We start from the raw sequence: 25,368 nt of genomic DNA, 5'->3' as shown, positions 1-25,368 counted from the left end.
ACTACTCCACATGCGAAGAGACAACCCTCGAGCACATTCAGCAGGACTTATACAGAATCTTTGAAAAGATCTCTGAACAGTCTGAATTCCTTGTACACCAAAAAGAACCACGGAGAAGTAGCAAGAACAGCCTCTTCCCATTGATCTAATTTGTCAAGAAGGCCAACAAGAGAGTCATACCTTTGGTGAAAAAAACATGACGGAACAGGGCAGGAGAACACAATCTCATTGCATATTGCACATTTAGAATTAGCCACAGCAACCCCTCTTTGCTAGATTTAGCTGTGTGTGTAGGATAGCTTACAGAGTCTTTCAAAGAAGAAAAACTTCACTTTAGGAAGTACTACTTGTAAATTCCCATAGCGGCTGCCAACAAGAATTCTGCCTCGACTTAGAAGAGATGCACTCCATTGAATGGGCAGCTTTTAACATTACGGCCAATAAGGCCATATACGACACACAACTTATCAACAAAAAAAAAAGGACCACATCTGAAGCACATATAAGGAAATTGTTCACACTTGAGGAGAAAAACACTTCTCCTTCTGGATCTGTACAACTTAATGCACTGACAAAATGGACAAAGAACATTCATTTTGCTCCCAGAAAAAAGAGCGGTTAACCAGCGAGCTTTTCTCTTATCCCAGCATAATGACATGCTGAGAACCATTTATCAATCTCAATGGCAATTGCATAGTAGCCAATGATTGTTAACTTGTAAAGCAACTTTTGGTCGAAACACTTAGGACCCTGTGCAATAAGATCATCCCTGCTTCCAAAGAAGAAGTAGAAACAATACTTTCCCAAATTTAATTTATAAAGGTCTTACAAGCAAAAATTCATCATGTTCTTCAAGCTCCTGAAATTAATCACTCTATCAATTAATGTGCCATAACAGCTTCTATCCTTTATAAATGTCTGGATCTTGAACACTAGTTTGATCTTCTGCAGTTTCCAAAGAACACTCTTGAAGATTGCTGTAAAATTTCCTTATCCGTGAGACAACATTCCAAATGACCACCCACTAAATATTGAACAAGGTTTTCATAAGCAATGAGGGAATGGTAATGACAATTAGGTAAAACCACTCATCATGAATAAGAGAGTATAAGTCTAGAAGGAGCACACCTTATAGATAGAGACCCAAACATGCTCATAATAAGTGGTCACAAACAGTGGCTATAGACATTGCATTCACTACTTTTGCAGAGTAAACTAAGAAAACAAAGTGTTTCCTTTTCATAGTTATTTAAGATTTTTAAAAGATACGAAACATATTGTTAGGAAAAATGAGTAAATACTGTGTGTCCTCTTTAACAGTTGAAAATTTTAGATGAAACGGTTCACAATTTTCACAAATTACAAAAGCATAGAAGGAAATGGACAACTCAGGCACTAAGGTCATTTCATTGGCAAATAGACAATCAAGTACAACAGGAATATAATCAAGGAATTGTCACTAATTAGACCAAATCCAAAAACACTCGAACAAAGAAATTCTAACTCAGTCTACTTTTAGTGATATAACAACATCCATTATGTATGGTAATGATTAAAGGTCACTTCTTAATGAAATGTGCTATTTTCTTGCACATTTATCATCTCGATTCTGTTCATACTACCATATTCTTGGCATTCAGAATGTAACAGTAAACTCAACTATGTTCCCACCAAAAGTATGTGAATTGCGCAGCAATGTACCATAAAGAAAGACTGAAGGACATTCAGAAATGGTCGCACTAAAGAATTATAAGGAATGAAATTACATAATTTGAACCCCATCAAACTATTAACTACCAAAGTCAATACCCAATATTTTTAAGTCTCGAGAAGTAATACAGGTAAAATTAGCTACCTCATAGCATTCCAAATGAATATCAGTTGTATTAACTGTGACTCTGCAGGGTACAACATTCTCGTCAATCGAAACTGAACAATTCTCATAAAGACCTTCCTTGGGTGCAAGATTCAACAAACAAGACTTTGGAGCTGACAGCCTATTTTTCTCACTAATAAATCTTTCTTGGTCCTCCATCAGTAAAACAAGACGATGGTTGCGACCTAACAGCTCTGACACATATTTCATGTCTCCCTTGTCAAGGGCATACCTAACACGAGTAGATGATACTTGCCCTCTCTCCTTTTTTTCGCGAGAGTTTAAGTCTCCAGAAATTTGATTCTTGTCCATGACAGAATTGATTATATAAGCCTCTAATCCATACTCTTTACAGAGCTTCACAAGGTCCGATGCATCACCAGAAGCTCTATATCCAAAACGATAGTTTTCGCCTGAGATCATCAAGACATCCTCATATATTCTTTTCTTTTCTTAGTTTATATTGGAATCTCTATGTCAAGTTAGGATGTAACAACATACCAGCAACAACTCCTCGCACTCCCAGCTCTTTGGACAGCTTCTCCACAAACTGACGAGGCGTAAGAGATCGAACTTTGGAAAATTTTATCTGGAATTCCCTTGGGATTACATTACCGCAATAAGGAGCCCAAGATGAAAGAATCCTTTTGCGATCACAGTCAGCAACAATGGGAGCCCTGTGTAGAAAATATACACAAAATTATGCAATGATTCTTTCTCATTTCATGATGTAGCATTTCATAAAGACCACTAACTAAAGAAGGAACTACTCAACACGCTTGAGTAAGATTAGGAGGATATGTTCAGCAGATTATAAACACCTTCCAGCTTCATAGACCAAATTTTATAAACCATGACTTTTCCTATATACTACTTGAGCAGAATAAAGTTCGATAAATATTTTATTTTCAAGGAGCAAATACATGAGGTTAAGGATATCCTTTGAATTTAAGATGGAGGAACTTTTACTAGTCACCAAAAACAGAAAAAAGAAAAAAAAGGACATCCACTTAAGTTTTCCTGTGGGAATATACACTGTTGCAGGAATTAATTGATTTAAGCCAAATACATATGCAGCCCCTTATACTTGTCCAATTTTATCATCTAGACACCTAAATTAACTATTGAGCCTATTGAATACTTGAACTTGAGCCAAACTGTGCCTATGAGACACAACTCGCTGACATGGCACGTAGCGTGTCTTTCACCCGAAACTACGCGCATTTTACTGAAAAAGATATGAAGTTATCATCGGTAAATTGATATTTCGGCTATTTCTGACAACTGCTATTTTCCGTCATCTTCTCCGACTCATTTTCCTCTTCTTTTTTAGACTCCATACCAGATTCAAATCCAATAAAGTATTTCATCTTCTTCTTATTTATCCTATAAAAAGCCTATCAAACACCACTCCTCTCCATCATTCTATTCAGACACCATTCTCTTTTCTGACCCGTCTAAATAATACGCGCCGCCTTCATCAGAAAACGGCCCATGATATAGCCAAGGAAAAATACGTCAACTGACCCATTCTCCCTCAAGAATAATAATAGTCGTACCTTTTTAGCAAATTTTCAAAATCTTATTTTTTAAACAAGAAAGCTACTATACAAAATTCTAAATGAACAATACAGGAGTAATATATACATTCACGTATTATCTATAAATCCATCACTTAGGGGAGAGAGGTTAGTTGATGGAATCTTTGTGTATGTAATGGTAATTTGTGGAGGAAGGGTGTGATCTGGTGCCTATCTGTTGATGCCATGGGGGTGAGATTCCTCGGTGGTGGAACAATGGCAAACCAGGATGGTGTGTATTTGTGAATGGAAGAAGAAGAAGAAAGGGATAAAAGGGGGATCTGAATGTTTCAGCAATTTGTGAACTCAAAATGTGACTTACCCCCCAAAATAACCTTTCTCCAAAGATGACTCAATCGAGCTTGGAGATGACAAAAATGATGATTCATTGATACTGGCGACAAGGCAACTTTATCCGGTGAAAATGGAGTCGCCCGGGCAGTTGACGGGGATTCAGGGTCAATCTGGGATGAACTTGTTTTTGCCAGTGTCGGGGAGATGATAATTTGATAACAAAGAAAACGTAATTCCGGTTGGTATTGTCCCCTCTGTTTCCGGTTACTGTTTCCTTTTTTTCCTCCAGCTATTGACTTTTTCCTTATCTAACATGGCTCTTTTTTATGGGTCATATTTGCTACATACAGAGTGGTACTCATGTGTTGAACTTAGTTTAGATTGTAAAATATGTGTTCAATTGATACAGCTCGAATATAGGTGAAGTGCTCAACAGGTACAAGCATTAGTTCAGGTGTCTTAATGGGAAAATAGGGCAAGTTTAAAGGGCCATCTATGTATTCAGCCAGTGATTTATTTCTTTAATTTATCCTTTTTGTTAAAACTTGAATTAAAAACATATGGTTATATTTGCGTGCTCTTTGCACATACTCTGAACTGATCATCCTATTAACAGAAATTCCTAAACTAAAGAGTGCAAATCAACAAATCTACTGCTTCGGAGAAAGAGCATCCGTAGGTCCACGGAATTACGCTAAAAATAGAGGCATGAAGGTGCAGTATTGCTACAACTTAGAGGTTGCAAAGAGACAGTGCACATTTAGAGAATGCGAGATTGAACTCCCTGGTTGAACTAGGTACTATTACAGGTTTGGGTGTAGCAGCGAGAGTTGAGTCGAAGTTCACCATTCTCTACTTTTCTGGTCTTCCAGGGAGAGAATATTTCTCTATTAACATTCTATTAGAGTAGAGTAAAGGAGAAGAGAGAACAGAAGTTATACCTCGGTTCCCATCCAAGTACTTCCGCCATTCCAACAAATGAAAGAAGAAATGGAATTCCTCTCTTAGCTGCTTGGATTGCAAGCTCACGATGACCAATATGGAGTGCATCAAACTTCCCCAGAGCTACTATCCCACCTATTGAAATGAAACCAATGATCGAGAATTTACACATAAATGATATCCAAGAATCCTCTATTTCTTCTCATTTACAACACAAATTAGCAAGTGGAATTGAAACTCTTTTTTTTATATTGATGATAAGCAACAAGTAGAAATGAAACTCACTAATCTAAAAATGTAATTGTAGGTCCAAAGTAAATTTAGAATAAAATTTGCAGATTGACCATTCAACCGTTCACAGCTAGATTATCCCTATTTCTTTTTATACAAAAATAAGTGCACGGTATGGAAAGAACAGGTCTAAAGTGTTAGCAAAACAAATTGAGGAAAGAATGGACAATATTTCCCTTTATAATGACCCGTGTTGGAGCATGTATCAATGGCTTTCACTTTTTCTTTTCTATGATCTTGTGGTCAAATTTCCGTCAGAGGAGGGCATTAAACTGAAGCTTTCACAGGGTCATACATACCCTTCATGTTACCAATATCTCTAGGTGTGCTTTGGTGAGAGAAATTTTCCCTAACCTTGAAATGGAAGTTATCCAAGAACATAAAGACAAGATATCCTTGCAGTATATTTTGTAATTTCCTGAAGTGATTGCAGGAAATTTGATGGTTGATCATTTATTGTGTGAAATTTCATGTTTTGATAAGATAGTTGATCTCCAGCTTATGTTAGAACTGAAGTAGAAGAGCCTTCCATTATTGCAGGAAATCTTGTTATCCTCTTTCCCCATTTTCTTTAGAGAACCAGGAAGAGAAAAAGAAAAAAATTACAAAAGGAAAGAACGAGCAGAATTATGAAATAAGAATGGCTGATAACAGTTGTAGAACAAGGTATCTGTGTAGCACTTAACCACTGAAGAAACTTAATGATTTACAATAAATGATAAAAAATGGAATTGATATATATTCAGCATACATGTAATACCATTCAACAATATTATTACAAGTAGTACATGGGTTAGAGCACACCTGCAAGCATGGACAATCTTTCTGATGGAGGCTCCTCATCTTTTCCAGATTGGCTTTCCATGAAAATTGTGAAGAAAACACATATAAGCACTGGGATTCTAAAGTAAGTCATATTTTAGAATACAAAACGACATTACAATGTCAATGCAATGGAATAAAGAACTCTGACATAGAATTAATGGAAACCCGACCTCGGTAGGCTTCATTTAAACATAAAATGGAAACTACCGGCAAAATCCATGTCCAGATGAAACTATTTAAATGTATAACCCTCTCATTTAAAAACTTATAACAATTAGAAGGAAGACAGTCTTATTTATTTGTTTTAGGTCTACAACATGCTCTCTCATGTGCACAGCCTGAATCTTTTTAGACGCCGGAATATTTTTATAGATGACACGCAACGAGATTCAAACACAGGCATGTGTCTGCTCTGTTATCCGGTTGAAGCGTGTGAATCTGCTCATCTAAAACTTTAAACTGTCTGAGAGAACGCCTACTTATATAATATTCCAACAAACTTATCATATTATTTTCGTCAAAAATGTAATCCCAACTTAATGTTGCAATAAATTTTCCACTTCAATCTTATTGCAGTTATAAAAGAAAGTCTCCTTCCAGTCCTTCTTTCACTAACTCTATTTGCAAGAATAATGAGCTTACAAATATTTTATTTTATTTTAAACTTACTTTTCTACACTTTACTTTTAAATGACAAAAAGGCTTAGAAATACAAGTGAAAAGAAAATTTATCTCAAACTATTAGAAAGCAAGGAGCTATGGATTGTGGTTGCACATAATGTATAAAACAGACCCCAAACTTACTCAATTTTTATTCTTTTAATATCGAGAAATTCCTGAATAATAACGAGCCTCCTCCTCTACCCTTCCTCACTTAGATACCAAAATCCACTGCAGGGTTTGAATCATGTGCTGCACTCTTACCACTAGATCAAAGCTCACTCGATTTATTGCTCAAACAAGAACAGCTATTATAAGTACCTCAAACTTTCAGAAAGTGAAGAGCTTTAGATATTCTGAAGACTTGGGTTTTACACTCTTCATAAAAAGTACCCCCCCAAAAAACTAAATGTACAGCTCAAATTTACTCCCAAAAAATCACTAAATTTACTGCTGAAAGAGTAAAGGATGTTATAAATTTATCTCAAACATTCAGAAAGCAAAGAGCTTTGAATATTCTGAAGATTTGGCTAGTACACAATTCAAAGAAAGTACCCAAAAAACTAAATTTACAGCTCAAATGTACACCCCAAAAGATCACTAAATTAACAGCTCAAATTTAAACCCAAAAATCACTAAAATTGCTGCTGAAAGAGTAAAAGATGTTATATAATCTACCTCAAACTTTCAGAAAGTAAAGAGCTTTGAATATTCTGGAGATTTGGCTAGTACCCAAAAAGACTAAATTTACAGCTCAAATTTACGCACAAAAATCATTACAATTAATGTTGAAAGAGTAAAAGATGTTATAAGATTTACCTCAACGTTTGAGAAAGCAAAGAGCTTTGGGTATTTGAAGAATTGGGCTGAACACAACTGACCCCAAAATCACTAACTTTATTCCTTAATCTGAATCTGAAGTAGGTGAATGAAGAAGTTGAGATTGGTGGAGAAGCAGCAGTAAAAATGGGAGTTGTGGAAGTGCAAAATTGGTGAAAATTAGTGTCTCTTAAGTGCTGGGATATACAGCGAGACCCACCCAACATTCTTATTTTTCATCAGAAGAAGAATATGGAAATGGGTGTTGGCCTATTTCTGTAGCATTTTTGTTTTTTGTTCTTCTCCTTCTTAAAAAGCCTATCGCGTGGGCATATTTGTATCGATAGTTTTGATTCTCCTTTTTGGTTCCTTTTTCTTTATTTTTCTTTTGTTGGGGAGAGAGAAGGGTGGGCTGAGGAATTGAATAATTTATGTTTTACTAATCTAATCCACGTGTTATAATTCATGTATAATTTGTTTTTATATCATACGATCCCTAAGAACATCGCTATATTATGTTTTGAAAAACGGAAAAGGGCCAAAAATGCCTTAACTATCTCAAATAGCTCAAAAAATTTCTCTGTTTTTTTTTTTTTACCAAAAATACCACTGCCGTTTATATTTTGGACCACAAATACCCTTAAACTGTTAGTCTTGTCATTGAAGGTGACATGACAGTTCAACTGGGTTAGATTTGCTTACATGGACATCCACCTAAACAATTCAACATGGCAAAATTATTTTTTCGGAAAAATTATTTTTCCGAAATTTTTTTTAAAATACAAAATCCAACACTTATTCCGGAAAAAGTAAAAAAAAATCTGGAAAAATTATTTTTCGAAAAAATAATTTTTCGAAAAAAATATTTCTCCGAAATTTTTTACTTTATTCGGAATAAGTGTAAAAAATTCTCGGAAAAATTATTTATTTCGAAAATTTTTATTAAAATACAAAATCAACACTTATTCTAAAAAAAAAGTAAAAAGTTTCCGGAAAAATGAAAAAAAAAAAATTCATTTTTCCAGAATTTTTTTTACTTTTTTCGGATTAAGTGTTGATTTTGTATTTTAAAAAAAATTTCGGAAAAAAAAAATTCCGAAAAAATAATTTTGCCATGTTAGATTGCTTAGGTGGATGGCCATGTAAAATCTAACCCAGTTGGATTGCCATGTCACTTTCAATGACAAGTCTAACAGTTTAAGGGCATTTGTGGTCCAAAATATAGACGGTAGGGATATATTTGGTACCAAAAATAAACGGAGGACATTTTTGAGCTATTTCAGATAGTTCAAGGGCATTTTTGGCCATTTTTCGTTTGAAAAACTATATAGCGGTCTCTCCGTTCTAGTTTGACTCGATACGGAGTTTAAGAAAAAAAAGACTTTTAAAACTTGTTATCTTAAAAGTTTAAGGGGTAAAAGTTTTGCGGACCCAAAATATTATGGTTATAAAATTTTCTCATAAAAAATGTGTCATTCTTTTTTAAACGGACTAATAAGAAAAGTGTGTCGTCTAAATTAAAATAATATTAAGTATTAAAAGCTAAACAAGTCTGATATAAAATAAGGTGAAACTACATTGTTTAATTCTGAAAAATAAAATTTGGAAGAAGAAAAACCACCTTTTTGTTTTGGACATCTTGGTTCTGTTTTGATTTTTGCATATGGAAGAAATAATTAATCAATCTAACAGTCTATTTGTGTAAAATGCCTAAGATACTTGAGAAATATATATTTTTAATCGCTAAAAAAATAGATTTTAATATATATATATATATATATATATATATATTTCATATGCTTTTTTTGATTAGATGAATGCAATTAATTTCGGCCGGCAAACTAATTTTTTTATATTTTCGGGTGGAGAGGCCCAAGCTAGGGAACGATAAAGAAAGGCCCAGTGTTTGGAACTCAAAGGTAAATACTCTATTGTTGAGCGGACAGCACGGGGACACAACCTCAATATTCACGTCGCCGCCGTCGCTTCTCCGGTCTAGGTTTCCGATCATGAGCTCGTCCTCCAATCAACTTCCGCCACTTACACTTCGCACCGTTTCTATATCATACTCCGATCTCAGGGACAGAAACGCTGATTTATCGGCAAAAATAGAACAAGGTTTTGGGCCAAATGGTCTTGGAATTCTCTCCGTATCAGAGGTTCCTGGTTATTCATTATGGCGTAAGAATCTCCTCCAACTTGGCCCCAGGTTAGCTAACCTTCCCGAAGATGTGAAAATGAAACTTGAAGATCCTAATAGTAGGTATAACTTTGGATGGAGTCATGGAAAAGAAAAACTCGAATCAGGAAAATTAGATCTTTTAAAAGGATCTTTCTATGCAAATCCAATACTAGATGTACCTACTACAGAACAATCCCTAATTGAACGGTATCCATCATATTGCGGGTCAAATATTTGGCCTCGTAACGTTTTGCCCGAACTTGAAACAGCGTTTAAAACCCTTGGAAAGTTGATACTTGATGTAGGATTGCTCTTGGCTTATCACTGTGATCGCTATGCAATGCTAGAGGGTACTGACTGCGGACTTGAACGTACACTAGTCCGCTCTAGATGTCATAAAGGTCGTCTGCTTTACTATTTCCCAGCGCAGCATGGGCAGCAGACTAGTGCTGCCTGTGATTCCATGTCATCTTGGTGCGGATGGCATACGGATCATGGTTCACTTACAGGTCTTACACGTGGCATGTTTTCGAGAAATGGTGTAGGAGTGGTTTGCCCTGATAGTGCTGCTGGCCTTTACATAAGAACGCGAACTGGTGAAATAGTTAAAGTGGAGTATGGGGAGGATGAAATAGCATACCAAATAGGTGAAACAACTGAGATCCTCTCAAGTGGTCGGCTTTGTGCGACACCACATTGTGTTCGGGCACCAGAGGGTGAGGGTGATGCTGCAGTTGGTGTTGATCGTACAACGTTTGCATTATTTATGCAACCTGATTGGGACCAAAAGCTTAATTTTCCAGAGGAGGTGCATATTCATCGGGAGTTGATTCAATCCAATGGATCTCTTACTTTTGGAGAATACACTGAGAAGCTCCTTGACAAGTACTACCACCTCAAGATTTAATTGAAAGCTCAGTTAGTTGTTATGAGAGTAGTAGATTTGAAAAGCTCCTTCACTCCTCTGACACTTGCTTATAATTGGGATGTTATCTTCTGAAATGGGGTTTTGACATTCTGATAAAGATAGGAAAAAAATGTTGGAAGCAGCCAATGTAGTACAAGCTCTTGTCCTTACAAAAGCTAGTTGATTAGGTCTTGGTAAATCATGCTTTCAACATCTTCATGTACTCGAAAGAACCAATTTTTGATGTATATGTGGAATAGTAGCAATTGGTTTACCCAAACTAAAACTCTATTCTCGAGCTTCTTTCAATTCTAGAAAACCTTTTTTATTCCAAATGCTTTCATAAAGCATTTGAAAGCAGACACCCTCATAAAATGAATTGCAACTGCCTTTCTCTGACAACTATGCTAAATTTACCATAAACTTGCAGAGGAATGGCAATTCTTCAGAAGTTCACTTGCAAAAATAGGTCCTTTCGCTCTTCGTACATTGTCAACTAAGCAAAATTCCATGTACAGAGAATTAAATACAAAGCAAGCTGCGTTGTAATCTACACAATGTACTTTTACAAAGGCTTTACAGTATACAGATTAGATTTCTTCCAAGTTCAAATAATGAGATCAACTGGTAACTCAAGCTGCTTGCAAAGGTGGTAACAATCTTTTGCAGTCTAACCGAAACAGACTAGTTCAAGGGAAAGAAAAAGTGATATAGGAAAGATGAACATGTGATGTTCGTTAAGTAAGAAATGTTATGATGACATTTCAGTAAATTACATTTGCTAATGTGTTTCTGCCTCTGTCTTCCTGGGCAGATGGGCTGGGATACATAAAAAAATTAACCAACTGCATTTCACTCTCAAATTAGTTGGGATTGACTATATGAATCTTTTGTATACTCTCTAGTCTCTATAGAGAGGTACCGGAAGATGGCATTTTCCATAAGTCACTTTGAACATCATGCAACGGCAGCAAGTATAGGCTCTTCCAATTCTTCAGATGAGGAAGAATCTGACATGGCCTGCTCCTCATCAGCAGTCAAATGACCAACATTCGGGACATAGCCAGAGAGCTTCATCAGTTTAGTTAGTGTATTCAATGTCAGATATATCTCTTTTTTCCGCATATGTCTCCTATCTTTTACCATGAAAACATGAACCTGGCTTTCTATTTCAATCCAACTGCAACCAGGCTGTTTAACAACGCCACGCTCTCTCATAAGTTTTCGGACCATTTTGACATCTTGCCATCTCCCCTGTTCAGCATACATGTTTGATAGAAGAACATAGGGGCCAGAATTTGTAGGATCAATCTCCAGAAGCTTCTCAGCCACATACTTTCCCAACTCAATTTCCCTGTGAATTTTACATGCAGCAAGCAAAGACCCCCATACCACACTATCAGGAGACATTGGCATGGATTCAATCAAATCCTTTGCCTCTGCTAAGCAGCCAGCCCTGCCAAGTAAATCGACCATGCATGTGTAGTGGTCCTTCAACGGTGACAACCCATACTCTGTGCTCATGGAATAGAAATGTTGACGCCCCTCCTCAACCAATCCTGCATGACTACAAGCACAAAGAACCCCAATCATAGTCACATGGTCTGGCTTCTCTCCGTATACCAACATAACCTTGAAAGTTTCAAGAGCTTCAATAGCATGCCCATTTTGTGCATATCCAACTATTACGGCATTCCACGAAACCCAGTCTCTGTCCAGCATTTTGGTGAATACACAGCTACCATCTTCAACTGATCCACATTTCATATACATGTCTATGAGAGCATTTCCCACAAAGACATCAGACTCAGGTCCATTCTGAAAACTAAATCCATGCTTCAAAATATGTGCATGAGCCTGCCTGCCAAGCTTCAGATCAGCTAAACTTGCACATGCGTTGAGGAGATTCCCAAATGTATAATGAGTTGGCCAAATAGACTCTCTTTTTAGCATAAGAAAGAGATTTAATGCCTCCTCATTGTCCCCGTTCTGTGTGTATCCAGCAATAAGAGCATTCCAAGACACAACATTCCTTTCAATCATCCCTGAAAACATGGCTCTTGCAGTCTTCACACTTGCAACTCTCGCATAACCACTTACTAAACAGGTGTGTGACACCACGCTTCTGACTGGCATCTTATCGAAAATCCACCTAGCTTCATCAATTCGCCCAAACTTTGAATACATATCAACCAATGCATTGCATATAATAAGATCATCCCTAAGCTTATTCGACTTCACAATCCGGGCATGAATTTCCTTACCTTCTCTTATCGCACACAAACTCGCACAAGCACTTACTACACTTGCCAAAGTCTTCTCATCCGGTTTATACCCAAAGTCCATCATCCTAGCAAATATCTCAAGTGCCTTGCTTGCTGGCCCATTTTGCTCATAACAAGAAATTAAACTATTCCACGACACCACATTACACTCACTCATCTCATTAAACGCCTTTGTTGCACAATTCACATTACCCGTTTTCGCATACATATCAATAAGCGCAGAACCCGTGTAAACATTGTTTGAATACTTGGATTTAGCAACCGAGGCATGAATCTGAGTTCCCATTTTCAAGTCCCTTAACCCTGCACAAGCACTTAAACCACTACCATAAGCATACTCATTCAAAACAAAATCTTCTTTGTGCATTCTCGCAAAATACTCTATTGACGAATCACACAATTCACATTGTGCAAAGCTTGACACCATCAAGTTCCAAGAGCATTGATCAGGCTCAGGCATTAAGTAAAAGACTTCCTCGGCCTCAACAAGCATTCTTGATGCCGTATAAGCATTTATCATTGAGTTCCAAGTGAAGGTGTTCTTTTGGGGCATTTTATCAAACACCTTCTTGGCACACTGCAATTCACCACATTTCCCATAAGCGTCAATAAGCTTGTTGTTGATGAAGACCTCTGAACTGAAATGGGTCTTCAGAATACGGCCATGGACAGCGCGTACGACATGTTGGGACTTTGAATTGATGCAAGAGTCTAGAATCTTTGCGAGCGGTGTAGAGTCTGGGAGTGAAAAGAGGTTGCAAGTAATGAGATTTTGAAATAAAAATGTCTTCTTTGCCATTTGGCATAGGATCTAAGGAAGATTGGGTGATGGGCATGTTGCTCAGAAGAACATCAGATATTCCAACACAATGAACGTTGTTCCGAATAGTTTATGCACAGATTTCAGTATTGTCTCGGTTAACCGGAAAAAAATTGGTTGGAGCTTTCCCTTTTTAACGAGTTTTAGGCCGGCAAATTCAAGGGAAAAAGGTCAAAATTGTCCCTTTACTATCGAAAATTAGTCTAGTTTATACCCATTTCTACTTTCGGTCCAAATATACGCCTACTTTATTCATGTTATTTTTCTCATTCTTTTTCTTTTCTGTTTCAACATGACCCCACCCCTCTTTTCTGTTCCAACATCTATTGAAAATCTATCTGCAATTTACAGTCTACCGCAGTCCTTTTGTTCCATAGATTATGGTGGGTTTTGATAGCAACTATAATAGTGGTGAAAGCGGTGGGTTTTGATTGAATTTCATGGTGGGTCTCCATTGGAGATGGTGAATAAGAGCAGTGGGCAATAGAACTTTTTTATGGTGGGATGAAGTGAGGTGATGATCAGCTATAAAAGTTGTGGTGGCTTTGGTGAAAGAAAGTGGTGGACCGGTGAAGCGGCGGCTGTTTTGATGAAGGTGCAGGCGGCGATGGCGGCCGGTGGGGGTTGGGTAGGCTGTGACTACAACTTTTTACACGGTTCATCATTAGATATATAAAACCTCAAGTTCTTTATGTTCATGTTTATAGATCTGAGATACTTTTAGGCTTTCATTTCTCTTTTCATCTGTTTATTCATTTTTCTGATCTTCAACTCTTCACAAGAAGATGGTAAACGGGAAGGGAGGGGTCAAAGAAATGGGCATGGGTCAAAACAAATGAGCATGGTCTACAATTCGGGTTGGTATTTGCCCGGTTGGCACATTAAGTGAGGGGTCCTTGCACGTTAGAAATCTGTTAGGGGTAGGGACAATTTTGTATATTTTACTAACGGTAAGCGTATATTTGGACTGAAAGTAACAACGTTAATAAATGCAAAGGAGTTTCAAAATAATCAAATGACAACAAAAAGTCTCGAGAAGTGACTTAAAAGCACTAGTCTACTACATATGCTCAATTTACTCATTTTGGGATACATCAATGTCACAAATCTATCCTAATTCATGTGCCCTCACAAGAAAGAAAGTCCAAAAATCACCATATTTACAATAACAATACTAGGGACAAATGCACAAAGACACTCACTCTCAACAAAAAATTTCAAGTGTTACAAAATATCATTATTTTAATTCGCCGCCTATTCAAGAACATTCAGTTGGAGATCCCAAAAGGACTTTTTAAGATTGTAATGTAGGTTTCGGGAAGGGTCGAATAAGCATTTGGGATACAAGTGACTACATCCTCCTTGAACACTACTCACATTTGTCTTTCTTTTTTTTGAACACTACTCACATTTGCACTTTGCTTCTTTTTAAACCACATCGCCCTTATTGGCATCTAGTTACCAACATGGAACCACCTTAAAATACCTCTCTAATTTTCTCAAGACTCCATATTTATATATATACATATTTTTCTCTTTTTCTTTTTTTATATATATAGCTATTTTCTTTTGGAGCTTGAGTAACTTCATATGAACAACTTTGAGGTATATGTTTCTACCCTCAATGTACAATCTTACCAATTTCTAACTTGACACCAACACCCCCAACTTAGGCTTCTAGCCTCATTCTCAATATTCAAGGAGGGACGGGTTCAAAAGAGGGAATTATTTCACAAAAGGGTAAAGGTTTGTAATGAGGTGGCCAAAGAAAAAGTTAAAGGCTCAAATGTGGGTAAACTAGTGATAATATTTATGCAATGGTAGGCTTGAAAGGTTAAAGAGGCTTTTTCAAAGATTACAAAGAATGCCTAAGGTCATCCCTCCAACCAAACATACTTAACATTAGCATTGAAAAACCAATCGGGCAAGTTCTAGATGATAGAAGTAAATAGAAGAATTATTTATAACCAAAACTAACACACATGGAACATGAACTAATCAAGACGGATCAATTTCACTTCTTGCTAAAAGAATTTAGAGCAATATCATGCCAACTAGTGAGCAAAGAGTCACCAAATGAGCCAAAAAGTTGTCACACAAATTATTCTTCCCCATGCAACTTACTTTTTCAATTTAAAACCAAAATGCGGAGGGGTATTCTTAATTTACACTTCACATACAAAAGATTAATTTTGTTAGTATCAAATAATCCAAAAGTCTCCACATAACAAAACAAGACTAATTCCCTTAAGAAAGTCGTCACGCCATCCGTCATAGGAAAAAGCCACCCGATTCAACAAATAAATATTCCATGGGAAAGAACTATAGCATAAAGAAAACCCAAGGACATTTATTGAAAATGTATATTTAAGAAAGTCTCTTGTAAGAGCACATGATAATCAATAACAAAACAAGCCCGGCAAGGGCACACAATATCCATACCACATATAAACCCGGCAACGGGAAATATATAGCATCAATGTACGAATAAAGTATACTCTCTAAAGCCACCCCCCAACTAAAAACATTGCAGTGTCCTCACTTCATATTATTAAGTTATTTTGTTGAGATTCACATGCTTAAGCCTAATTATTAGTACCAACCAAATTCATAAGTATGGTGCTTAATTGGAGAATATGATTTGTGTATGATAACAATGCCACTTGTACTTTAAATGGTAGAACCTCATTGAATTGTTAGTTTTGATTTGCTTGAGGACAAGTAAAAACTTTAAGTTGGGGATGTTGATGAGTGGTGATTTCACCACTTATTTTAGTCTCTTTTATTTAAATTTTGTATCCTTTAATTATAATATGAGGTTGTTTATGGTGTGTATTGCTAGATTTTCAGGTAAATGATGCCATGTAGAGAGTTGAATTTAATTGAAGTGGAATTGAGCAAAAAGAGTACAAAAGTGCAAAATCCTTCAGTGATTCCGCATCTGCGGAACACTGTCCGCAGATGCGACCTCGCATCTGCGAGGTGAAAGGCCGCATCTGCGGAGTTAAGCTTCTTTCACTGGGATCGCATCTGCGGCAAGAATCCGCACCTGCGGAGTCGCTGGTGTGACTATTTGGTCTGTATCTTCGGAGAAGGGAATTCCACATAGGCTCGCATCTGCGATGATGTATCCGTATCTGCGGAGTCGCATTTGCGCCAAAAATGTCCGCATCTGCGGAGTAGGCAATCTACTGAGTTTGCGCATCTGCGATTGAAGGCCCGTATTTGCGGAGCCGCACCTGCAAGGATCCTTCCGTAGGTGCGGTCAACGGGCTTCAGACCTGGGCAGTAGTGACATTTCATATTTTCTCAACTCCAAACCCACAAATACACGACCTAGCTAATCTTTGGCAGATCTTTGGCTTATTTTTCAGTTCTTAGATTAGAGAAGATAAGTTTTGGAGTAGGGTTCTTGCACACACACTTGGGTCTTGAAGATTTGAAGCTTTTAGTGAGAACTTCTTACTCATTTATGCTCATTTCTTCATTTTCTTGCTTTGTATTGAATATTTAAGTGTGTAGTATTTTTTCCAACACTTGAATCTTGTTTATGAGAATATTCACATTTAAAGTGTGGATTAAATACCTTGTTGTGCTTATGTATTGAATGATTTTTATTTATTATGAAGTGAGTTATTGTTTCATTAATTATTTTTATTCTTGAATGTTTCCAAAGGGATTAACTAACCCTAGGACTCATCCATTTACTTCGGATTAATTTTGGAAAAAATAGTTCGGGGATGTGAAAGATTAATTAACAAGAACTTGAGGCATTAACCATCACTTTATAGATTCTACCTAGGGATAGGAATGGACTACTTGTAGCTATATTCAGGTGTGCTTAATCTCTTAATTATTTTAGGAACAATTCAATTAGGAAGTCTTGTTAGTCTTCGAGAGAAGCTAATATAGAATTATTATCCGAGGCTAATAAATAATAAATTTGCTCATATTTATAAAATTGTGAAATATATTGGATTGTTACTTGAGTGTAATTCTCGATGCATCCATGCTTGTAGCCATTGATCATTTTACTTGCTTTCTAGGTTACTTTACATTTTCGCATTTAGATATAAATATTTTCTCAAATCAATTCTAAGTGTTTGGCATTGCACAATAAGTGATAATTCTCTTACATTCCTAATCGCCTACATATTGTTCTCTGTGGGATTCGACCCCGGCTCATAGTTGGGTAAATTATATTACATGCGACAGTGTTCATTTACTTTTTAGTAGTGAATTTGGACGTCATCAAAATCGGTGCCATTGCCGTGGAACAATTTTACGTATTTAGGTCACATTTGGCGTCATCACGAACAATTTAGCGTCATCAAAATGGCACACGTATATGAGGTCACATGTTCATTTGGGTCAGTTGTCCCGTTGTACTTAGGAATTTCAGGCATACAGAACTTCTTAGGGATTTGCTTCGGAGCTGCGCTCGGAGGGAAAGGTTTTTGAACGAACTTCTTGGAATCCAGGCCCTTTAATATAGGCGGTGCTCCTGGGATCTGATCGACCCTAGAATTATAGGTTTCCACCTTTTTGTCATTGCTTCGGTTTTCTTTTCTCTTGTTTCCACACGCCTTTTCAATTCCTCGATCATCTTTATTATCTCGAGGTTGGTCCCGGGTTCAGCTTCATTTGGCCTATTTGCGGCTAGTTCATTTCTACGAGTGCTCTCCCGGGATGATCCGGGCTCGACCCCACTAGGAGCGCGACTTTGGTTTTGCAGCTGGGCTATCGCTGCCTGCTGAGCTTGCAGCATTTTGAAGATCACCCATAAGTTGATACCATCTCCCTCACCGTCACGAGCATTTTGGGCTACTGACCGGACTCCCCTGCGGACGCTATTCTCAGGATCGGTGGAAAAATTCGTGTTGATGGCCACATGTGAGCTGGCGTCGATCGGGTCCGTGACCGAGATTCCGTTGGGATCGGCAAGGGGCACCCCGTTATCAGGCGCTATATTGTTATTCTCGCCATGGTGGCTAGACTCAGCATCCGTGTTTAGAGGGGTAGATTGGGAGTTCGGCATTCTCAACGCAGACCTGAAATCAAAGACACTTCAAAAAACAAGTGTGAAGTAGGGTGTGTTATGAAAATTTGTATCAAATTGCCACTATTATCCTTAGCCACACGGTGGGTGCCAGATTGTTTACCCTCAAAATCGGATAACAATTAAATTTATAAGTGGTTTTGAGGATACACGAATTAATTTGATACAAAGCGATAGGCACATGATTAATACCTGAACAAAATCAATCCACTGCATATGGAGATCATATAGTAGCGATACTTGGAGGACGATGCGGACTTCAACTCTGCGGTGGAGATGTTTGGAATTCATTTTAGACTATGGACAATATACCCTGGCGCCTGGTGAGAGCTTGATAGGTGCTGCTTGGTATTTGCCAATGACAATTGGATTCACATACACTAATAGGAGAAGGAAGCATTCAACTTATCATGTTGTAATAGTTCGTTCATTAGATTTTAGCTTTTCTATCTTTTTAAATAGCTAGTAGTTTCATGCAACTTCTATTTTGATTTTTGGTTTGGACAGCTTGTAAGCATTGGACCCATTTTTGGGATTTTATTTATATATTAGCCCTTAGGCAAAAAAAAAAAGAAAAAAAAAAGGTCAAATTGAACAAACAAAGATAAAATATATTCAAACCACACGAGGAGGATAGTTCTAGCCTTATTGAAATATTTACTCTCGATTTGGGCTCACTATGGTCAGCACTGATGAATAAGAGAAAGAGTTAATAACAGAGAAAATAAAAATATATTGCTTTGGAATGCGTGTTAGAATGCGTTTAATGAATTATCAGACCTCCTTTATATAGTAGGGGAATTCTACTCTAGGTACAACTCTATAAAAGGTATAAAAATCCTCCGATTAACTGATTGCCGGTTCTTCACCAATACATGCCGAGATCCCCGACGTGATATCCGGCCGGTCACGGATATTACGGCCTTCCATTGGTCGTGCTCGATTGCCTGATAATATTCTTTGAAGTCGTTCAAGGCTAAGACCGATTCCGAACCATGACCCCGATATTCTCGAGGGCGGGCGTCATACCCCCGGATTCTGACTCGATGAGACTTTTGTCTCGATTTCGGTCCCCTATCATCATGTCTCGAGCTTGACTTATTTTGGCGAAGACCGGGGTGTATCAATAGCCCGGTTTTACTCGTATACATTAAGACTATTGGAACTTATGGTATTAAGCATGCCATAATATTTGTGACTATGAAAAATTCTCATGAAAGACAAAATAAGAAATTTAAAATTAAATTAATTTCAAATATATAAATCTATTATTCTTTTTTAGATTTACTAAAAAGAATAATTTCATATAAAATAGAACAGTGATAATACCTTTTTATCTATTAATATAAAGTTTTTATATGTGTGTTTTTACATCTAGAAACTATTCGATATTTATATTCTATCATTTCATCACATGACTTATTGTTGGTATATTGAATAGAAAAACCTATTCTTCTTTAAATAAATCTTGCTATTTCCAAATATTAAATTTCATTAGACAGAAGAAAAACAAAATTAGCGCTTAATTTCCATGATTATACCTATCTACGAGAAAAAGAAATATCACTCCACACTGTTTTGCGCTTTTCACTTTCCCCTTTCAGATGCATATGTCGGAAATTGCTTTCAAAGTGACTAAACTTGCAAAGAATTATAAAACATTGGCTATACCTTAAAAGGAGTCCCAAAATCGGCTATCTGTGCTCTTGCCCCCGCAACCTAGTCCAAATTAGGAGCCCACTTCAAATCCCCGGTGTATTTCCTCTTGGGCCATCCGAATTAGAAACTCCGATCTCTCTCTCCGGCGAAACCGATTTGTAGGTTCGTTCTTTCCCCCCTCAATCTCCACTTTCTTTTTTACAAATGATTATTGTTGGTAAAATGCCAATTAGATCTTTTCCTTAAGAGTATTTATATGTACTTTGCTTCTATAAGCTCAGCTCCGATTTTTCCTATATTTGTTAATTTTTACATGTTAATTTGCAAGTTTATTTGCTTTTATATGTGATAATGGCTCCAAAGTTATGATCTTGTACCTACTAATCAGTTTTCTGAAACTTTTTTCTCAAAGAAAAAGGGGGGTGGGGTGGGGGGTTGGGGGAGGAAGAAAAGAGGCAAAAAGCACTAGCTGATTTTTTCCCATCTGCCCTCATGTCTTGGTGGGCAGCGTCAACCGATACCTGTTTTGGTGGGAGGCAGCGGGTATCCGGTATTTAATAGTCGAGGTGTGATTGTGAGTTTTCAATTATCACTATGAAATTAACCTTTTATTTCTTTTTTTTATATCGATGGTGTTTGGACCAACTTGCGTGAACCTCGACTAATCCGTGGGGTTGCTATCCAGCACAGAGCACACAAGTACATGTTTTGTCTAGTGTTGCAGCTGAGATCGAACTTGGGATCTGCAGGTTGTTAATCACATGCCGCAACCACTAGGCCATCCCCTATGAGATTCATGATAAAACTCAATTTTCGAGCCATTCTGATTATTCAAACAATAAATTTTAATTTCTAGTATAACTTTTTTGTTAAGTTGCCTTATCTCAGTTAGTCTCCAATACAGCCCTTTAGTTGATATTAGTTCGTTAGAGAACGTATAGTTAATCTATAATGACTAGTTATTTCTCATGATTATTAACGAATAGAGCATTAAAAGACTAGTTATTTATTGCCAGAGTGAAAATGCGCCCAAATGAAGCGGAATGGTTACGGATCATTCATTTAGTGGGCCCTGACTAGTTTAGAGGCGTGGTATGTTGATTGATTGATTATTAGCGAGAGCTAAATCCCCTTGATGGCGTTTGAAGAGAAATTGTGAGAGCTAAGGGATCACTATGATATGTAAGCCTCTGTAGAGTAGTAGATTGTGTAAGCGGATATTGGAGACAACCCAAGAATGAGCTTATGTATAATGCACGTATAGAATCTAAGTTCTGTTATCCCCTTTGATGTCTTTGTTCGTTAATGGTGCCCACATAAATTTGCAGGAAATGTCATTCTTAAAGGATATTCTCATTGGTTCTGAAGCTCATTTTGTGGTGCTAATTGTACAGAGCTCATCAATATTTTCAGGTGTGGAGTTGAAATTTGCAACATATGGTTTCATGCATTCTAGCCTTTGGTGACTCAGATTGAAATATTCTTTGTATTTCGACGAGAAGTTTGTTTGACTTATTGGTGTGAAATGGCAGAACTTTTTGGATATACAGCATGCAGACAATTATCGCAAATGTTGATTTCAATATTATTCTTCCATGTTTCCGAGTACATTCTGGCACTTTTCATTCATGGGAAGTCAAGCGTAACTCTTAAGTCGCTTTTGATAAGCAAACATTATCTAGTGGCAATGGTTTGCTCCTTGATAGAGTACCTTATTGAACTCTATTTCTTTCCTGGCTTAAAGGAATATTGGTGGATAAGTAATTTTGGCCTTGCATTGGTTGTTCTTGGAGAAATCATAAGGAAGCTGGCAATTGTGACTGCAGGCGTAGCCTTCACTCATCTAATAAAGGTTTATCACGAAGAAAAACATCAGTTGGTTACACATGGGATCTATAGATATGTCCGGCACCCTGGTTATAATGGTTTCTTCATCTGGTCTATCGGTACTCAAATAATGCTTTGTAATCCAATATCAACCATTGCATTTGCAGTTGTTGTGTGGAAATTCTTCTCGGGGAGGATACCTTATGAGGAATTCTTCCTAAAGCAGTTTTTTGGTTCTGACTACGAGGATTATATGAGAAAAGTTCCTTCTGGTATTCCATTTGTGAGGTGATTATTCAACAAAACATCTTGAGGCCACTATATATATGCCCAGCATCCTTGTTTATTGTGGTTTCCTCTTCTGATCGTCGGTGCTCAGATAATCTTCTAAATTCAATACCAACTGCGGCTTCTTAGGGTGTAGTCTAGGAATTTTACTCTCTTAGACACTCTTACGGTTCTCATAATGTGAAGTTTGCCGGAGAAATCCTCTTTGATACCACTTTCGAAGTGATGCTTCTGTTAACCTTTGTGGAGTGCTTTATCTTATTTGGATCATCATGTTTTCATTGTATCGTGTTATTGTTAGGTAGCTAGGTGTTCCTAACCTTTACTCAATATGTTGTTCTTGGTCTTTGATATAATTGACAGGAGGCTTATAGAGAAGTTATGATCCAACGCGTGAGATAACTTTGCTAGTTCTTATGGGGAGCTGTAAGTTATCTATATTATGTATTTGGCATGGCTGATGGTTGCAGCTTTTTATCATACTGTTAAGGAGAAAGGTCTTGTAACATTTTCTTTGATTTGACCATTTCACCTCATCTCAATTATGGTTGATTTCTTTCTGTTGCCTTTTATTCAAGCCTTCCTTTGGCCATATTTTAACGCCCCACCCCAAACCCCAAATGATTTGTTTGGCTTTATGAGGAACAGTTGGTCTATCTTTGAGTGAGTTTTGGTTAATTGTTAGTTTATGCGACACTAGTAGATTTTCAGAAACATGGGCCATATTCAATCTTCAATCTACTAAAAAAATTGTAGTTATTGTTTCTTTAGAAGTTTGGCCAGGAAGAATAGCACCGGGTGTTTGCAACACATTTATACGCTCGTTTCAGGGAAGGAAGGACATGCACCAAAAACATATAATTATGAGAAAAATAGTAAGTACATAAATATAAGTTTTATCGACTGTCAAATACTGCCCAGGGACCTTTTTATCTGTTGCTTTAGTTATTATTAAAAAGAAGGCCCAAAACATGTCACTTTAGAACAAAGGCGTTGTTTATTTTATTTTGGAAATTTTACCAAACCTTTACACATTATTTATTATAAATAAATACCTTTTTAAAAAATTATTTTCTATAGCTACCTTTTAGGTTTTATAGCAAATTATGTATTTATGGTCACTTCTTACCGTTAAGCCATTAAATACGCTGTGTAATATTTTTCTCTCCTACTTTCTATCTATTCTTTCTCTAACACTAACACCATATAGTATACAACTTTGCTAAGCCCACGATCTCTTTCCACTATCTCTCTCCCAACCCAGTATCTTCCCCACGAATACAACCACCATTATTAACTGATTTATCTCCATTCTCTCTCTCAATTTTCAAAATTGATTGCTCCAAAAAGTTGTGGTAAGTGTTAAACTTGTTAGATTTTCGCTGGCACTTGTATTCTTCTGTATCTCTTTACTATTGTTTTTTAGAAATAATCACCATTGTTATGCTTTCACCAGAAAACTCGAAATTTCTTCTCCAATGGCTGATTCAACTCCTTACAAGAGGGTTACTCGAGGTATACCAACCAAAGCACTCAATTTCGAAGGGCCATCTTTCGATTTGCAAATCACTCAAGCGGAACATGTATTTGCAGGTTCAGCAGCAAATACAGTTGCGGAAAAGAGAACGAAAATACGCAATGACACATCGAAACAAGCCTAATTTCAGAAATGTTCGAAAGAATCAACACTTCATGATGCGGTAAAGAGAAAAAAACTTATGGATGACGATTCAGGGGTTAAGGGAAAAGAGGTCGATACAGGAATCAACTCGGAAACACTAAGCGAAAAGGTAACCATAGATGTATTTATATATATTTTAGTTTGCATACAGTGATTATTACCATATACACTGTTTTTCTCTTCTTTGTATTTTGATGTATTTATATGTATTCAATAGTGCCAACACTGATAAATACTTATTACAGTGACTTTCACTGTTGTATTTAAATGTATTTAGATGTATGGTGTTCTAGCTTTAGTGATGTATTCCAACTAAGTGTTCTCATCATCATTCTCAAGCCAACTTCTGCTGTATTTAGAACAACAGTCATTGTCATATCTCTCATTTTTTGTAGTAATTATCAATACATTATGTTTGTAAATCATGAATGAGTTATGCATTCCAAATATATGTATTCATCTATATTTTCAATCATTTATTTTATCTTTTAAAATTTTTGTTGTATGCAAGAAATGAAACTCTTTGTTAAACACCCGCCTATTGTATCAACACATATCAGTTCCTACACTAACACAGACATAGTCTCCGACCTCAAAGAGAAGCTTACGCCAGAGCAGTACAAATTATTTTGTAATACTTGTTTTGGAAGTTTCCTCGATATGAAGCACTATGAGGTTCAACATCAATTGTTCAGGTGCTTCATGGTTCTGCAACTGGAAGAAAGCCATGATGATTCATTTTCAATATATGTGAATGGTACAAAATTATGCTTCTCAATCAGGGAGTTTGCGGTAGTTACTTGTCTCAATTGTGTTAGTGACGTTGAAGATTTTCAGTTTAACACAAAGAAGCCTAACAGGATTGTGGATACATACTTTGGCAGTGCAAAGAATGTCAAGAAGAAAGATTTAGTGAAGTGCTTTGATGACAAGAATTGGGTTATGATAAAGATGGGGATGCTATTAAGATAGCTTTGTTGTATTTCATACATACTTTCATATTATCCTCCGAGAAGAACTGCACAACCATCCCAATACTATATTTTGACTTGGTCGAGAGCGGGAGATATTCTGATTATCCATGGGGTAAGGATGCATTCCAGGCCCTTATCAGATTTATTAGCAAGAAGATAGATTCTCAGAAGAAGTACTACCGGATGGCTGGGATGCCTCTTGCTATGCAAGTATGGTTTTATGAGTGTTGTTCAAAGGTTGACCCCAAAATTGCACTTCGAGTTAATAACCGGATGCCCAGAATACTCAATTAGAAATCTACAATCAACCAGCCAACTTATGCTTACTTGATGAACATCATGTTCAACTATCAAGGAAACGTGGTAAGTTGCTATTATTTAATTGACTGGTATTTTAGT

At 36.9% G+C, this 25,368-nt stretch overlaps 4 protein-coding genes across 9 annotated transcripts; 2 read left to right on the top strand and 2 right to left on the bottom strand.

Annotated features, from left to right (window-relative positions):
- Window positions 1-771: 771 nt before the first annotated feature.
- On the bottom strand, window positions 772-7,680 carry LOC107762451 (FAD synthetase 2, chloroplastic). 2 transcript variants are annotated; one of them, XM_016580813.2, is made up of 6 exons: window positions 7,288-7,680; window positions 5,788-5,840; window positions 4,692-4,827; window positions 2,378-2,553; window positions 1,856-2,289; window positions 772-1,024 (listed from the first exon to the last, which is right to left on the bottom strand). In XM_016580813.2, exons 1-6 carry the CDS (start codon window positions 7,512-7,514, stop codon window positions 902-904), a joined length of 1,149 nt encoding a protein of 382 aa, XP_016436299.2. In that variant the 5' UTR covers window positions 7,515-7,680; the 3' UTR covers window positions 772-901. The 2 variants fall into 2 exon arrangements, with proteins under 2 accessions (XP_016436299.2, XP_016436309.2); XM_016580823.2 differs by having other exon boundaries at window positions 772-977.
- A 1,485-nt stretch (window positions 7,681-9,165) lies between these two features.
- LOC107762470 (uncharacterized) lies at window positions 9,166-10,711 on the top strand. Its single transcript, XM_016580837.2, has one exon. It carries the CDS (start codon window positions 9,297-9,299, stop codon window positions 10,374-10,376), a length of 1,080 nt encoding a protein of 359 aa, XP_016436323.1. The 5' UTR covers window positions 9,166-9,296; the 3' UTR covers window positions 10,377-10,711.
- A 374-nt stretch (window positions 10,712-11,085) lies between these two features.
- On the bottom strand, window positions 11,086-14,328 carry LOC107762464 (pentatricopeptide repeat-containing protein At2g13600-like). The gene has a single exon (XM_016580832.2). The coding sequence runs from the start codon at window positions 13,458-13,460 to the stop codon at window positions 11,334-11,336; it is 2,127 nt and encodes a 708-aa protein (XP_016436318.2). The 5' UTR covers window positions 13,461-14,328; the 3' UTR covers window positions 11,086-11,333.
- Window positions 14,329-20,205: 5,877 nt separating this feature from the next.
- Window positions 20,206-22,886, top strand: LOC107821842 (protein-S-isoprenylcysteine O-methyltransferase A-like). Of its 5 annotated transcripts, none has more exons than XM_075246585.1 (3): window positions 20,206-20,361; window positions 21,528-21,612; window positions 21,732-22,886. In XM_075246585.1, exons 2-3 carry the CDS (start codon window positions 21,531-21,533, stop codon window positions 22,316-22,318), a joined length of 669 nt encoding a protein of 222 aa, XP_075102686.1. In that variant the 5' UTR covers window positions 20,206-20,361; window positions 21,528-21,530; the 3' UTR covers window positions 22,319-22,886. The 5 variants fall into 5 exon arrangements, with proteins under 5 accessions (XP_075102686.1, XP_075102688.1, XP_016503787.2 ...); XM_016648301.2 differs by lacking the exon at window positions 20,206-20,361 and adding an exon at window positions 20,639-20,948; XM_075246586.1 differs by lacking the exon at window positions 20,206-20,361 and adding an exon at window positions 20,955-21,381.
- The last annotated feature ends 2,482 nt before the right edge of the window (window positions 22,887-25,368 follow it).

The sequence above is a fragment of the Nicotiana tabacum genome, chromosome 23, assembly GCF_000715075.1.
Source record: "Nicotiana tabacum cultivar K326 chromosome 23, ASM71507v2, whole genome shotgun sequence".
Taxonomy (NCBI): Eukaryota; Viridiplantae; Streptophyta; class Magnoliopsida; order Solanales; family Solanaceae; genus Nicotiana; species Nicotiana tabacum.
Note: the sequence above shows the minus strand (reverse complement) of the source record. Positions and strands in the feature narration are given on the sequence as shown.

Bases quoted from the DNA above. Each gene is read 5' to 3' on its own strand.
- LOC107762451 (XM_016580813.2), bottom strand. From the start codon at position 7,514: ATGTTGGGTGGGTCTCGCTGTATATCCCAGCACTTAAGAGACACTAAT. The intron at 4,828-5,787 runs GTGTGCTCTAAC...TCATTTCAATAG, and splicing joins AAGATTGTCCATGCTTGCAG to GTGGGATAGTAGCTCTGGGG. The intron at 1,025-1,855 runs GTAGCTAATTTT...TTCAATATTTAG, and splicing joins TTCATTTGGAATGCTATGAG to TGGGTGGTCATTTGGAATGT.
- LOC107762470 (XM_016580837.2), top strand. From the start codon at position 9,297: ATGAGCTCGTCCTCCAATCAACTTCCGCCACTTACACTTCGCACCGTT.
- LOC107762464 (XM_016580832.2), bottom strand. From the start codon at position 13,460: ATGGCAAAGAAGACATTTTTATTTCAAAATCTCATTACTTGCAACCTC.
- LOC107821842 (XM_016648300.2), top strand. From the start codon at position 21,489: ATGTCTTTGTTCGTTAATGGTGCCCACATAAATTTGCAGGAAATGTCA. The intron at 21,613-21,731 runs GTGTGGAGTTGA...GTGAAATGGCAG, and splicing joins GAGCTCATCAATATTTTCAG to AACTTTTTGGATATACAGCA.